Source organism: Penaeus vannamei, chromosome 32 (genome assembly GCF_042767895.1).
Source record: "Penaeus vannamei isolate JL-2024 chromosome 32, ASM4276789v1, whole genome shotgun sequence".
NCBI lineage: Eukaryota > Metazoa > Arthropoda > Malacostraca > Decapoda > Penaeidae > Penaeus > Penaeus vannamei.
Window position 1 is genome coordinate 22,838,778 of NC_091580.1, and position 15,277 is coordinate 22,854,054.

At 34.4% G+C, this 15,277-nt stretch overlaps 1 protein-coding gene across 3 annotated transcripts in view; it reads right to left on the bottom strand.

Moving 5' to 3' along the window:
• Positions 1 to 15,277, bottom strand: part of Irbp (Inverted repeat-binding protein) — a 17,423-nt gene continuing 2,146 nt past the window's right edge. For all 3 annotated transcript variants that reach the window (XM_027359179.2, XM_027359180.2, XM_027359181.2), the window contains exons 2-13: positions 15,166 to 15,277; positions 14,763 to 14,940; positions 13,469 to 13,562; positions 12,501 to 12,678; positions 10,328 to 10,521; positions 9,933 to 10,014; positions 6,852 to 6,929; positions 4,551 to 4,686; positions 4,026 to 4,217; positions 2,830 to 3,030; positions 2,056 to 2,252; positions 1 to 944 (exon numbers count right to left, since the gene is read on the bottom strand). The exon at positions 15,166 to 15,277 is cut by the window's right edge. In XM_027359179.2, the coding sequence (XP_027214980.2) occupies positions 828 to 944; positions 2,056 to 2,252; positions 2,830 to 3,030; positions 4,026 to 4,217; positions 4,551 to 4,686; positions 6,852 to 6,929; positions 9,933 to 10,014; positions 10,328 to 10,521; positions 12,501 to 12,678; positions 13,469 to 13,562; positions 14,763 to 14,940; positions 15,166 to 15,277 (1,759 nt within the window). In that variant the 3' untranslated portion in view covers positions 1 to 827. The remainder of the gene's footprint in view (positions 945 to 2,055; positions 2,253 to 2,829; positions 3,031 to 4,025; positions 4,218 to 4,550; positions 4,687 to 6,851; positions 6,930 to 9,932; positions 10,015 to 10,327; positions 10,522 to 12,500; positions 12,679 to 13,468; positions 13,563 to 14,762; positions 14,941 to 15,165) is intronic.

The window sequence follows — 15,277 nt, forward strand, 5'->3', positions numbered from 1 at the left end:
TTTTAGCTGAATGTATTACAATGCAATAGAAAATGTACAATATATATTTTTAAGCGAGAAGAACAAAACAAACAATGTATTCTTCAGCTGGCCTCCTAAACATGAGTGTTCCATGGCATCTTTCACATATCAACATGTGTTCATGAAAAAATATTTGATTTAATCATGGGAAAATTTTGTTTTATAAACACTGAAACTTTCATACAAGATCACATATAAATATCACAAACATCTTAAGAATCTTTATCAACCTTATAATCTATGAAAATAATCACATTTGCACACACTTGTGCTTTCAGACAAATACAACTTGTATTAATAATAATTCAAAGGGTGATAGGCCAATATACTCAGTACATAGTAAAACCAAAGTCTTGTTATTGATAATAATGTTCCCTGTAAACTACTTTCATTATTTTCTATTTAGTGATTTTATTCTTTCTTAATCACATAATAAGTACCTCTCAATATCACCAAATACAATTAATGTGCAGCACTCAGTGACACTATCAAATCCATATCATTCACATCTATTGAACAATAAGAAAAATCTTTTAAAAGTTTCTTACAGCATACTTTTCAGAAAAAAAAAAAAAAAAACATAACTACAAGCTTAATTCAAAAACAAAAATTCCAAAACTATATCAATGAAACATTAGCATCACAAACTGGCACTTGAAACAAAAAAAACAAAAAAACAAAACAAAAATGCAAAAATGAGTGTGCGAGGCATATTGAACACACTTTGTACTGAGCTACACCAAGTCAGCCTACTGCATTTACACCGCCACTGGGAATGATCAACAATCTATACTTTCGGTATTCATTTATGAGCCGACTTCATCCACCACATCTTGCACAAGCTGGGCCTTTTTCTTGCCTGTGACCTTTATACCTCGGTCCTGCAGCCAGCTTTTCAAGACGTCGACAGTTAGCTTGTCCGCCTGTGGGTGAGGGCAAGTAAGTTACCAATATTTGTGGGATTAGCTAATAAACAATGTGCACTATTAATGAGCTAGGTTATGTTAACTATGTTAGGATTGGTTTATCTTTGCGACGCTAGAAAAGTCTGTGTAGTTTACTATATTTGCATAAGATGACTAAATCAATATAAGCTCGTTATGCAAATTTTGCTACATTAGTAGATGAATTTTACCTAATGAGTCGGCTAAATTGGTGTATGGTGGGTAATAAATTTACTACATTTGTAAAGTTAGCTAATTAGTACAAGCTAGTTAATAACTTTACTACACTAGTAATTGCTAGTACAAATCTGTAGCTAAGTTTGTACAATCTTGCTTCCCTGGTATAGCTAGATAAACCACTTTAAACATTTAATATTCAGATTACTCAAGTTTGAAATTTACACAGATATTTAGTAAACCTCATGAAAGATGAAAAAAAAAGTTTTTTTTTGTTTTACTGAGAATCACAAAAAAAAAAAAAAATTCTAGTACAAAAATTACACTACACTACATCATCCTTAACATACTAAGACTATGTGACTCAACTGTATACAAGTAACTTCTATTGTTTTGATCTTAAGAAGAAATATATTCATCAATAGTCAAGTTACAAAGAAAGAAAAAGTTTAATCAGACCAGGATTATCAACTCTATGATACAAAAACACACTGACATAGACTGAAACCAAACTAAAATGATAGTAATCAAAATCAAATTAACTATATTCACAATCCAAAACTGTCTGCAACAAAAGCACAAAAGTAAACAAACCCATCAATGACCAAAATACGAGCCTAAAGTCGAAATGATAAAAGCTCAGTCATCTAAATCCTACTGAAAATTCTGCCAGAAGAAGATAAGAGTAATAGAGCAAATGACTTTAAACTACATTATCTATTACCCAAAATAATAAATGCAGGTAATGCATTAAATGAAAATTAGAGAAAGGAAAAAAAGAAAAAGAAATATTTAGAAAAAAACAAGCAGGCAAGCGAGCAAGAAAAAAGAAAAGAAAAGAGTAAGCAGACACATGAGAAAAAATAGAAATAAAAAAATAAAAAAATAATAGTAATCACTACATTAGCCTTACCTTTCCAGCCTTGGCCATCTGCTCGACATCCAGACTCGCTGGATCTGGCTTTGCTCTCTTGGGTGCCGATGATGTACCACTGGCTGCCGGACGCTTCTTGGGGGCTGCATTCGGATCATAAGATGGAGGATAGACCATCTCCCTAAAGCTCTCGATCAGGCTGCCTGCCTTCTTCCGTATTCGCTCACCATCTGGCACTAGAAGGTTCAAAACAAAATGATGTACATGGAGCCTAATATGTTAAAAAAATCATCATTAGATATTTCTAAGGCATTATTTCTATACTATAAGAATACAAAAGAAAATAAAAGAAAAAAATTAATAAATAATTAATAATTGTGGTGATGTATTCACAATATATCAGTTTTAGGATTCGAGATGAATAAACACAAAATGATTATTTAAAAGTTAACATGATTTCCCTATAATTTTTTATGAATACAACTAGCAAGTAAACTATTATGATGAATAGAGGAGGAGGAGGAGGAGGAGGAGGAGGAGGAGGAGGAGGAGGAGGAGGAGGAGGAGGGGAGGAGGAGGAGGGGAGGAGGAGGAGGAGGAGGAGGAGGAGGAGGAGGAGGAGGGAGGAGGGAGGAGGGAGGAGGGAGGAGGAGGAGGAGGAGGAAGAGGAGGAGGAGGGAAGAGGAGGAGGAGGGAGGAGGAGAAGGAGGAGGAAGGAGGAAGAAGAAGAAGAAGAGGGATATAAAAAGAAGAAAAATGTGGCTTTCTTCAACTACCAAACACTCATCCGACCCTTCTTCCTCATCTACTAACCAGTATAATCCACCAACTCTTCCAGATTGGATCTGTTCAATGCCAGAGCTTCGATGTTCCGCCAGTGTGTCTGTATGTCAGGATTGTCAAAGTTCTCTGGAGAGTACTTGAAGTGGAGTTTCTTCACCACATCCTTGGCTGCATCAACCTGGTCTACTGAAGCTCGTGTGACATCTTCAATTTCGATGTTGCGGAAATCATCTATTGAATGACAGGGAGTAAAAAAATAATAATAATAATTAATAGATAATAGCAATAATAATTAATAGATAATAGCAACAGTAAATAACTAAATAAAAAGGAAAAAAATGATAAAAGGATCTATCCAAAGATCTGTTAATTCACCCTTTGTAAACAGTAATACACAAAAATAAATTGTGCAAATAACAATAACAAATGAATATCTTAAGAGACTATGCATGGTACCTCAAACTGTAAAATTATCAGTCCTATCTAATGTGAATGAATAAGTGCAACAGCTATGAAAATAAGCCACAAAAATACATGTTATGGCTGACATTTTGCCTGATGATTATAAACTCCTTATCTCCCCCTCCACATTTCCCAACTTTAAATTTTCATAATGAAAAAGATACAATTATTTCCAAAACTGTAATATAAATCAACATACAGTAATTACTGCTTTCTATCAATAGGAGTATAAGTGTAGTTCTAGCAGCATATTCTCCCGTGTTGCAACATAGATCAAATGTATTTTATTTTTTCATTAATACTTTCATGTATACGTTCAACTAAGGCAATATATCTAAATATTACTCTGCCTTTGAAGACAGACAGGAGATAATTTATGATAACTAAATGCTCTGCAATGTTTCTGATACAGTTCATTAAGAAGAAAGGAAAGAAAGAAGAACAAAGGAAAGAAAGAAGAACAAAGAACAAAGAAAGAATGAAAAAAAAATGAAAGCTATAAGGTAGAAAAAAGTGGAAAACACAATGAAGAAGTTTTAATGTGCACTGTTTTTTTCTACCATTCAGATTGTTATACACGTATCATAACAGTTAAGTCATATAGAGACTTAACCTACATTCCTAAGTACATCCTAGCCTATCAATACTTTTCAGTTCTTGAACATCATTTCCCATTTGATTTCACAATAACTGTTAATTCTAAAATATATTATTATTCTTTCTGCACGACCCGTTAACAATAACACTAAAGAAAAAAAACACACCAGCAAAGGGGAGGTGGCAGGCATAAAATCCAGGAGGACTGATCTGGCAGTTCTTCTCATCCAGCTCTTCCTTCTGCGGGATGAGGGCTGCCCACGAGACCGAGGATCCCCTGCGAGCCACCATGCGCACTATGGGGGCCACTTTACGAGCCAAACAGCGGTCCAGCAAAGCAGCAAACACCTTGTTGCTTCCTGTACATGATGGGCATAATATCATTATGATGATGATAATGATACATAGTATATATATAAAAAAAAATAATGTGTTGAAATATAGTATACTGAACAGAGGAAAAGAAACTGCTATAGCAATACACTCAAAAAGCTCAATAAAGATAAGAAACTTCGAAAACCTTGAACTCCTGTAGCCGGAAATTCTTTTGTAAACAAAGCCAAGATAATGTTCAATCTGTGCATCAGATAGATGTATAACTAACTAACTAACTAACTCACTCACTCATTCACTCACTAACTAAATGAATAAATAAATAATTGGAAAAAATTTAAATAAAATTAAAAACTCACCTTGAACAGATTTCTCATCTGGATACAAAAAATTTGCTGGCTTGATGTGATAATAAGGTTTAATACTTTCAATTGACTTGAATCCAAGAAGTTCAATTCCTTGTTCATACACCTGGTTCATACTACGCAATTCATCCTGAAATCATGAAATTGAATTCAAAGACATTATCCTCATTAACAAATTAATACCTGTATAAAAAGAAAACTTATTTCCTTGATTTGAATTAATACTTCAACCTTTTGAAAAATCATACATTATACCACTGATGCTGGACACATGCACTGCTCTATAAGGTTTTGCTATATATTTTCCATATAGATGTGTCCATAATCACTTGTATGTATCATCACAAATTCAATTGCTAGGTCTAACTGGCCTCATGTATTTAACCCATGCCTTGAACTTTTTAAGAATTATTTCTCTCACTGTCATCATCAATGATATTCTCATCATTATTTAAATAACAATAATAATACTAATAACAGAAATTAAAATAACATTTTACCTGTAAACTCATCCAGCATCACAACAAACAGCATGGGACTGAGCACAAAACCATGATACCCTTATTTTGAAATTATTTGACATTTTACCGCCTATCAATAGCATCATCTCCCCTTCCATGTATATCACTCCAACATTCACCATACTTTCTTAGAGATCATCTGATTACAGACTTTAGAATACAATCAAATACAACAAATATCTCCCTGTCATCTCTATTAACACCTATTTCAGATCAAAGAATGTATTGATCATATGTCTGCCTCTCCTAAAAATACATGTCTGCAATATCTACATCTCTCTGCCTTTTTCCTAAAAACCCTTTCACCTTTGTACATGCATTTACTGGATTCTTGTCAACTACCTTTTCAATTATGTAACAGAATGAGTGAACTGCTTGTCCATGAGAATGGCAATTCTCCTGCTCCCAAAACTCTTTCACAGTTACATTTTTGTACTTTTTCTGCATTTCAATCATTAACCTTGACATACATGACACTTTTCCTTTTTAAACGACATAGAACTGACCTTATCTATTTCTCTCTCATGCATTCCAATAGGCCTTCAACCTTTTCAGTTCTTTGCATGCTGTCCCAATAATTCCCTGTGTTTAATAACCCCACATGCTCCTTCTATACCCTCAGTCTCACTGTGCTACCAAATATATGATTTTTTGCTTTTGCTTTACAGCACCAAATGCTAACTTCCTAATATTTATGAAACTCAGGTTTTCTATCAGTTCCTTTTCCTTCTCTTTCTTTTCTGTGGCCACAAATGCTTACCTACCCTTTTTGCTTCTCTATTCCATCTCTCTTTTTTTCTTTTTTTTTTATAACTTTCAGACAACCCTTAATTCATTTCTGCTCTACAACTTGCATAACTTATTTGTTTCTCAATGAATATCAGTGCTGATGTATAACAAAATTTTCTTGCTATCTGCATAATGTTAACATCCATATCCTCCACTCCTATGCTGCATTTCCCAGTCTGGATGAACCTACAACTAAAAAATTAACTTCTCTTACAATTTTTTTTCTTCTTTCCTCATTCCTCAATTTACAAGCTTCCTCTTTTTCACCTGAATGTTTTGCATGGTAATTCTTTTCTTTATCCATGCTAATTCAAATATTAGTAACTTGCTTTGTACCAAACACTCATCCCCAAGAACAACTTTCACACCTTTTATGTTTTTCATCTTCTCAACACAATCTACTCATCACCAGTTCATTCTCTCCTTGGGAAAACAACAAAAGATGGCAACTATTTCTTTGACGAATATATTATCAATCTTCTGGTTGAAACTCATCATCTGCCTATTACAAATCATCTTCCTTTGATGCAATCTTTTCACACCTTCTCTTTTCTCCCATGCATATTCATTCCTATCTTTTACTCACTCCTAACAAAACTTTTTTCCCTGGCATATCTTCTAACCATAATTACAGTTTATATTTGGAAGAGAGAAAGAAAGAATTTTTTTTTTATCTATCCTTAGAAAATATTTACAAGGTTTAGGGATACTAAGGTTATACATAAACATAAGATATTAACCCACTTATGTGTAATCAAAAAATATATCAATTATAAACACAGCAGATATGTCCTCCTATTGTCTATTACAATCTGAAATGGAGGATAATGTCCCTTGACTATTTTCTGTCTATCTAACTGTCTATCCATCTGTCTGTCTGCCTCTTTACCAGTAAAATAATGCTATCATCCTATCAACCTCTTTCTATCAGTATGTATAAAAAACAATAACAACAAACAAAATACAGATCATCTAGGTAACTTACCAAAGAAAATTTGATTTTCTTCCCTCCATACTCTTGGTATTTCACATAATCTGATGGCATCAACAGCTCACCAGTCTCCTGAAAATATCAAAATCAAAATATTACAGCTAACTTGTTATCTGTGTTTCTTTAGCTTATCCTATGTGATAAACGTTTGAATAATTGTGGTATCACTTTCATTTTATCTAGTAATTCACTGCATCACAATAACCATTGAACTATTCAGAACAGGCAATACTTATGTTAGTAAGAAAATTACAAAAGAATTTCAACGTCTTAGCTAATACAAATTACTGCAACAACCTAAATCAACTCAAGAAGGCATTATGCAAAAGTGTACATTCTTAGCACAGATTTCTGTATCGAATCTATTCTCCTAGAAAAGCAATGACATCATCAACCCATGCATGGCCCAAACACAGGCATTAGGTTTATTTGAGTGGCCACTTGCAGGTGTGTGGCTTGTAGGCACAGTCCATACAAAAGAAAAGTTTGTGTTATGTCAAGACTCTTTGCTCCCCTTTGCAATATTATCATCTCTTTTTCTATATAAGCATTTTTTGCCATTTTCTGAGGTTTGATATGCTGTATCAAGATGGTAAAAGACTGTTTTCAGACCCCATATCATATCTCTAGGCAGTCCATTACTCTGTGCAATAATAACAAGTAACAAGAAATTTATTTTGTAATGCACCCTATGCCATCGGTCAGGGCATGCAAGAATACGATCCTTCCTGGAGCCAGTGCTCTTGCAGTCATGGCTCACAAAGGTTTATTCCGCATTTGCATACCCATTGGAATAATACAAGAAACACTTCCTTCACCCTCCAAGCCCTCTAAGAGCTTTGTCCACTCGTGGTGAGCCATTTCCCTCACCTTCAGCTGAAATTCTCATGACTGTGTTCCCATCACCTTGAACCTCAGCCAAAATTTTTCATGAAGGCATGTTAACATTAGTCAACCCTCAAGCCAAATTTTTTTTTAATGACACATGGTCATATCACTAAGATCTAAGGGGTTTAGTTGAAGTGTTGGTGGAATTATCCAAATATTAACCTCACTGATGACATTCTCCACATTTGTACAGTAGACAAAGTCATAGACCTACAGAAAACCACATAAGTGACACATTTCAATGCTATGCATATTAGGCAGACTATGCAGCTGGCTGTGACAAAACTTTTTATGATGAAGTAGGTTATGGCTTTAATGCCAGAATCCATGAACATCACCACAGCTTCCAGTGCTATGGTGGCTTTATAGAGGAGGATGGCTATCTAGGCCTTCAGAGAGTTTAAGTACATGAAAAAGATAAAAAGTGTAAATTGTTATCTTCAAATTATTACTGTTACTTTTTAAAGGCAATATTAATGTGTTAGACATCGAATGCCATATAGCACTGTAGGAAGGTATAGTATCAGAAAGGGTAGAGATAGGGGGTGAATTTATGGTTAGGTGTTATACGTCAATAGTCACAGAGTAGTAGGATGGTATTGGAAAAGGTATAAAAATGGGTAGAGGTGGAGGGGATGAGTGAGTGGGTTAAGACTGGAATAAGCAAGAGGGCATTAGATCAAGTGAGGGATATGTATGCGTCTGAGAAAGGAGAACAGGTTTTCAAAGCAGAAAGTGTGAGATTTGTTCCATTCTGTATATTTTAAATGAAGTGCTGTAGTATAATCCGAGTTTCACCATGGAACACACTTTGACATATAAGGTCAGGAGGTTTGGGAAATGGCTGCATAGGCAGTTCATAAGACTGCTACTAAAAAATATCTGAAATGGATGAAAAGGGGGATGGAGGAAGAGGAATAATAGAGAATGAAATAAAAGTTTGCCAGTCAACTCTATCGAAGCACCGTCATGGGGGATTAAGAAGTGGGATATATGAAGTAGGTGAAAGGAGGATTGGAAAGTGGTCCCTAAAGGGAAAGTGATCTAAAATTGACCAATTGAAGTCTAAATAGAGAGAAGGTGAGCATAGAGAGAGTCAAGGCATGAAGACAATTGCGTGTGCATGTTAAAGTGCGTGAAGCAATCTGAATTAACTTAGGATAATGAGGTCAATTATGGAAAGGAAGTGTTCTAAGGATCCACCATGGGGGGTTGTGGTGGAATCACCCCGAAGAGTGTAGTGGCTGTTGAAATAACCTATTATGAGGAAGAGTGGTAGACGTTGAGAGAGTAAAGTTTCAAAAGTGTTAAAGTCAACAGAAAGAGAAGGGAAAGTAAACTGAAACAACTGTAACCCAATGGCAAAGAAAGATGCAGATAATGGTGCAAGGGACAGTGGTTTGATAGGAAGATCTAATGAATGGTGATTTTGATGAATGAGTCTTAAGGAGACAGAGAGAGAGTGAGGTGATGATACAAAATGATAACTTGGAATCAGTACTGGAGGATGTGTTGGGAAGTTTCTTGAAGACAGATCATGGATGGTTTGTAGGAAAATATGAGATGACAGAGATAAGGTCTGTGAGAATGGAAGATAAACGGTCCACTCCTCAATGTACCCATGAGGAGTAAGGGCTAGACATTAACAAGGGAGTACCATACCCATGGCTCCCTGTGGCCGTTCATGACTGGCACAAAGTCAGCTGTTCATCCTTTCGAAATGTCTCTCACACCTTAGGAATTTGACAGGGGAAGAAATTGGGGAAGGTAAGGAAAAGAAAAGGAGAAGGAGAAAAGACTGCAAAATTATTTGAGCCAAGACCTGAGGTCGAAGTCAGCGGTGATCCCCTACCATTGGCCTGAGTCCTCATCTCCTAAGCCACCAATGACAACAATGGGCAAGGGATTGGGGGGGGGGGGATATAATTACTTTAAGGAGAAAATGAACATGTCCAACAGTTCCAAATTCTTCAAGTTAACAAAAATGAAGCTGAAAATCATCAATGTCACCGACAGTAGTTGTCTCTTCAGCCTCAAACAAATATACACAAGCTTTGTAATCTTGCTTGAATATGAAATTCTGATGAACATGTAATGTAAAAATGAAGTATTTCCTCTTTATTCACACCTCATCAGTGTCAAAATGAGTTTTTTCAGCTCTACTGTACCTTATTTTTTATTACTCACCTCTAAGTATTCTTTCTTCATATATCTTACTTCTTCATTGGTGTTTTTCCATAACTTCACTTTATATGGTTTGTTCATTTTCCTGTAGAATGGAAATGGAAGTAAGCATATGACAATAATGTCCCCTTAATTTTCACGTCATAATAAAATATACTCTCACTCATTCAGTCTTTGCATGAAAACTTTGATTACAGTTTCTTAAAACATACAATATCTTTCATAACTTATCTCTAAGGGGCTCACACTATACTAAAAAAAATGTCCGCAGACCCTAACAATATGCAATCTATAAACCAGACTGAATTCATCAAGGCAGAAACCACCCTTTTTCTTGCTTTCTAATTCCATATAGCTCTTTTTCTTTTTAAAGTTTCGAAATCCAATAAGTCTCTGACCTGACAGTGGTGTACACTCCAAGAGCCATTTCAACTCCAGGTGCCAAGGTGAAGGTGACTCTTCCCGTGGTGCGTTGCTTGTGTTCCAGCCGCTTCACTCTGTCCATCAGCTCCTCGAAGCGACTAGCAGGATCTGCGAGGGTTTCTTTTTCTTGCGACTGTTCATCTTCACCGTCGTCTGGGATGATAAGATCCTGGTGGAAATTTTTCAGAAGTGAGCATTACTGCTATACAGGTTTAGAGAAAAATGAAAGATGAATTATCAATTTTCTATCATGTTCATTTTTTATCTGTGCTTCACCATTAGATACTGCTGTCCTCCTTTGAACATTAAGGGATGAGTTCTAAGAAATCTCATGTAAAAGAATGCTTTAATATATTCACCTAGCAGGGATGGCAATCATCAAGGACGTGATTACAGTGCTGAATTCAAATTTCTGCAACCAAGCAACTAGTAACTCTATGTTTATGAATATTAGTAATATACTTTTAATGACCTGTGAGGTCTTCTGACAAGCGCAGGCCACTATTACAATTCTCTTGAACTTGTACTAATCAACACTATTTTCCCAACTGAAAAAAAGAAAATAACTAGCAATGATAATATTTCATTGGAGATAAAATTATAATTGGAACATATTTTGGGGTGCATGGCAGGGTTAACATAAGACATAATCATGTGTATCTAACTAAATATGTATAGGTTTCTTCTTTTACTATTTTAAATGTAACAACATGAAATAAAAATGAATACTACTGTAATTGTATGTACTGAATTTGATATAGAAAATACACATATACTGCTTGACATACCAATTCATACAAACATATTTAGGAAATGTTTTCATGTTTATTTATCCCAAGAACTACATAATTCACCTGCTTCCGCTACTGACTGCATGTACGGACATGCTATGCCCATTGATGGCTCCACAAGTACTTAGTCACAAAGGAGTAAATTACTAGTACTACCAACCTTACCTGCTTACCCTTTTCCTAGATTTTTGGAAATACTTCTCTTTTGCTTTATATTGCTCTTAATAAAGTTATGGCATTATAATAACTATAAAATGTATAGTAAGAATAACAACATCGATATTGACAGCATTTGTAAAAAAACATTTTTATTCAAAAACTCATGGAAAGGTGAAATCAGATGAGGTCACGATTTTACTAAATGAATCCTTGGTGGCTGAGAACTTGTGGAGCCATCTATAAGTAGAAAAATTTTACGAAAGAAAACCAAAGTGAACATCAGTTTCCCAGCAGCATGGGGTTAAGAAATTTGGGCATCCTCAAGGCATGCAATAAATGCCCAAAAATGAAAGCTCCAGTAAATAATTTGCCATGTTACAATGTACAAAATATGCATGCATCAGAAAGAACATGGAAGAAAAAACACATTCATTCACATCTTTTCACTTTTAATCAAAACTTCTATTCTAACTTTTAACTAATTTTATATATCATTATCAAAACATTTAAACTTTTCAACATTCATTAGAGGGTATGCACATCCAAAGGCATTCTGAGACTAATTGCCGAAAAATGCACTTATGAAATGCTTTGATAGTGTAACTTTTCACCTAAAACATTAGCACTGATATGTTCACATTAATGCACTATAATCATGAGATTAACACTAACAGATCAATTTTTATGTTACAGATGAAATCTAATCAAACTAAACTTAATAAATGTACCTTGGGCAATTGGTCTGAGAACATCTTTAGATGCATACAAACAAAATTTAATCTAGACTAGTAATAAACTCCTAAATGTGTGTGACCTTGAGCTAAGTTTGATATACATTTCTTCACTCCTTAAAACAAATGCTATCTGTGTCCTTCGTATTAGGTTAGATCACTTAAACACAGTAATGTATGTTTGAGATTACATCACCAGTTTTCTAATAATACAATAACACATATTGCATCAAAACAAATATCTTGTTTTATTACTTACTGTCTACATACCCTGGGTTAAACAACATTATGGATTTACCTTATAAACTGTTTTTACACATTATAACATTAGAATCTTATCACCATTACATAAACCTGATACAGATAATCATGCCAAAACACAAATTACACTTCTCACCTCCTGAAACAATGAATCCTCTTTTGCACCATTTTCAACATTCATTCACAATAAACTTTTCTCATTTTACCTTATAGAACTTGTTGACATCAAAGCTCGTTCCCATGTGCAAGAGCTCCAAGGAAATGCCGGCTTCTTTCAGGTCCTTGCCCTTCTGACGAGCCTGTTTCTGCTTCTGGTTATTGCCGCTATGGGGGTCGTCTTGGCAGGTGAACAGCATGATACTCTGCCCGGCGAGTTTACTTTTGCTGAAATGCCAAGGAGATATTGCATGTTTGTGATAGAAAATGAACGTAAATGCCTTGTACTGTCATCTGAATAATTAAATATTGAATGTATGACACTAGAAATACTATAAAATTCACCATTTACATAATCATATTTCAATTCATTGAGTTACTGCCATAATTTAGAGCTATTTAAGAAATATGAAAAATAGTATCTCATCAATCTAAAAAATATATGATTAAATGATTACTAATCAATGGCTCTGTCCAGATATATATAATTTCAGTAATTACCCACTATTTGTCTGATCAAATTGAATAAGACTTACAAATATATATAAGAATTTCCCAAATATTATCTATATGACGCTTAATTTAGGAAATTATTTCTACAAACTGAATTCCTATCAACAACATATCAGAACATATTTCTACATACTGAAAAACCTGTTCCAGGTGTAATATCAATAAGCAGGTAAGAATCTGAGCTTGGCAAAAGAACTGTAGTAAAGGAATGTATGAAACTTTGTTTAATAACACATAAAAATCACAGAAACAAAAAGGCTGCCTTTATAAACTAACTTGTGATAATTATCCCTGGAAATTCAATATTCAAACAATAATACTGTATCCATGTGATCTTTTCTCTACAAGCAATTCACAAAACAAAATCAGATCCTATCAACACCTGCTCTACAAACATGAAAAATCAAATACTCAAGAGAACAAAAATGAAAACAGTCACATGAACACCGAACAAACAGACATAAACCCCTAATCTCAGAAAACAAAAATGAAGACAAATACATACCACTTGTTGAAGATACTCTGACACACCCAAAGAGCTTCATGGATATTGGTATCGTTGCTGTGTCCGTACTCCCTTTCAAACTTACTATCACTCACTGCAAAGTCATCAAAAAGGCATGAAATGACAATGTAGATGCTTCTTATATTACTAAAAAGTAGAGAGTAAAATTTAGAAAATGTGGATTGAGGGCATATACTCAATTTGTTTCCATAAATGTGATGTGAATATTAAATAGTGAAAAGTATGAATATAATTTTTTTTTCTAATCTTTTTTTCATTGGTAAGTTTTCTATGAAGTGTCTTTCTGTTATATACTCAACAAATGAGTAATTACTCATGCTCTACCTGAATTAGAAATTTTAAAGCACCGTAAAATCTAGGTAATTAAGTAATAAGTTGAATATTTATTATCCACAGGCAGTGATTTTCAATGTTTTTGGTATTAGTAGTTTTGTAATATGATCATCTTTACTTCAACCCTATTCCTCCTATGTAAATTTAAAAGTAAAGAAACCTATTGAAATGCTTAATTTTGGATGCTTTTTACACACAAGAATTAATTTTACTGATGAAAGAAAATTTGATCCATGCTGCTGTGTCACTGTCCTAAATCACCTCTTCATTATATGGAAATGGCCCTCTTACCCAAACTTTCTTGCCTCACCTATTAAGGTTTAGGAGAAACCTGGTAATTGCTTCAGCCATAAGATGCCCTTCATTACGATCACAAAATGTACTTTCTTCTTTGATCTTGGTTAGTAGTGATGACAGTTCATTATCATTATTATTTGTAAGTTTCCTCTAAAGAACTATCACATTTAGAAACTGCTTCATTACCCACAAAAATGGTATTATCCGCTAGTGGGTAGTTATTTGCAGTTTGAGAACCAATGTTCTAATATATACAACCACATACTAATATAACATGAGTGTTTAGTATATTTGTAGATGTCTTTTTATAAGGCCATAAAACAAGTAATTATGGAAGGACAGTCCTATATTAGCAAAAACTAAAGAAAAACAAAACTGTTTTTGTTTAATGCCTCTTTACCTATCAGTTTTACAATAAAATTATCATAGACTATATATGTAAATGCAGTCTGCACAATTCTGAGAAGACTCCACATGATACTAGTAATTTTGATGGATATACAAGGAAATACCAGAATCTACAAGGACACTTTATGGAAGTTTTCAAACACACTTTACAAAGTTTTAGAACATGTACGTATTACTTAAGATTTTCTCTCAAAATCACTCATCTCACTACCAAGGATAAAATGCATAAACTTACTTTCAATGAGTTCTTCAAGCTGCAGGATTTTCTCTGCTCCTGGACGCTCAAGTTCTTGCAAAATGTAAATACTTGGGACGTCAATGTTGTTCTTTGATTCCTTCGTGTTGTAGAGCACCACAGCACTGAGGTCTTGGTCACTTGAGATGATCTTTCTCATCATTGTTGCATGAGCACACTTGATGTTGAGTGAAATAATACAGTTAGACATTCTGAGAGTTAGAAATTCCTGAGTTCCTGTACTTAATTTTTCCATTATTATTTTCTATTCTACTTCTTATCTCTTGAATTACTAATACATGAAGAAAGAAATCATACATTTCATAAATCACATTGTATTTCTCAAAAAACAAAATATAGAGACACTGAACACATCAATGATAACAGATGAATCATTTCTTACCCTGATAGCTTTCTTGAAGGAGGACTCTTCATCCTCTCCATCATCGCCAGAGGTTTCACACATCTCCTTACTCGCATCAATCAGAAAGATGCTAGCCGCTCGCCCCCCAAAT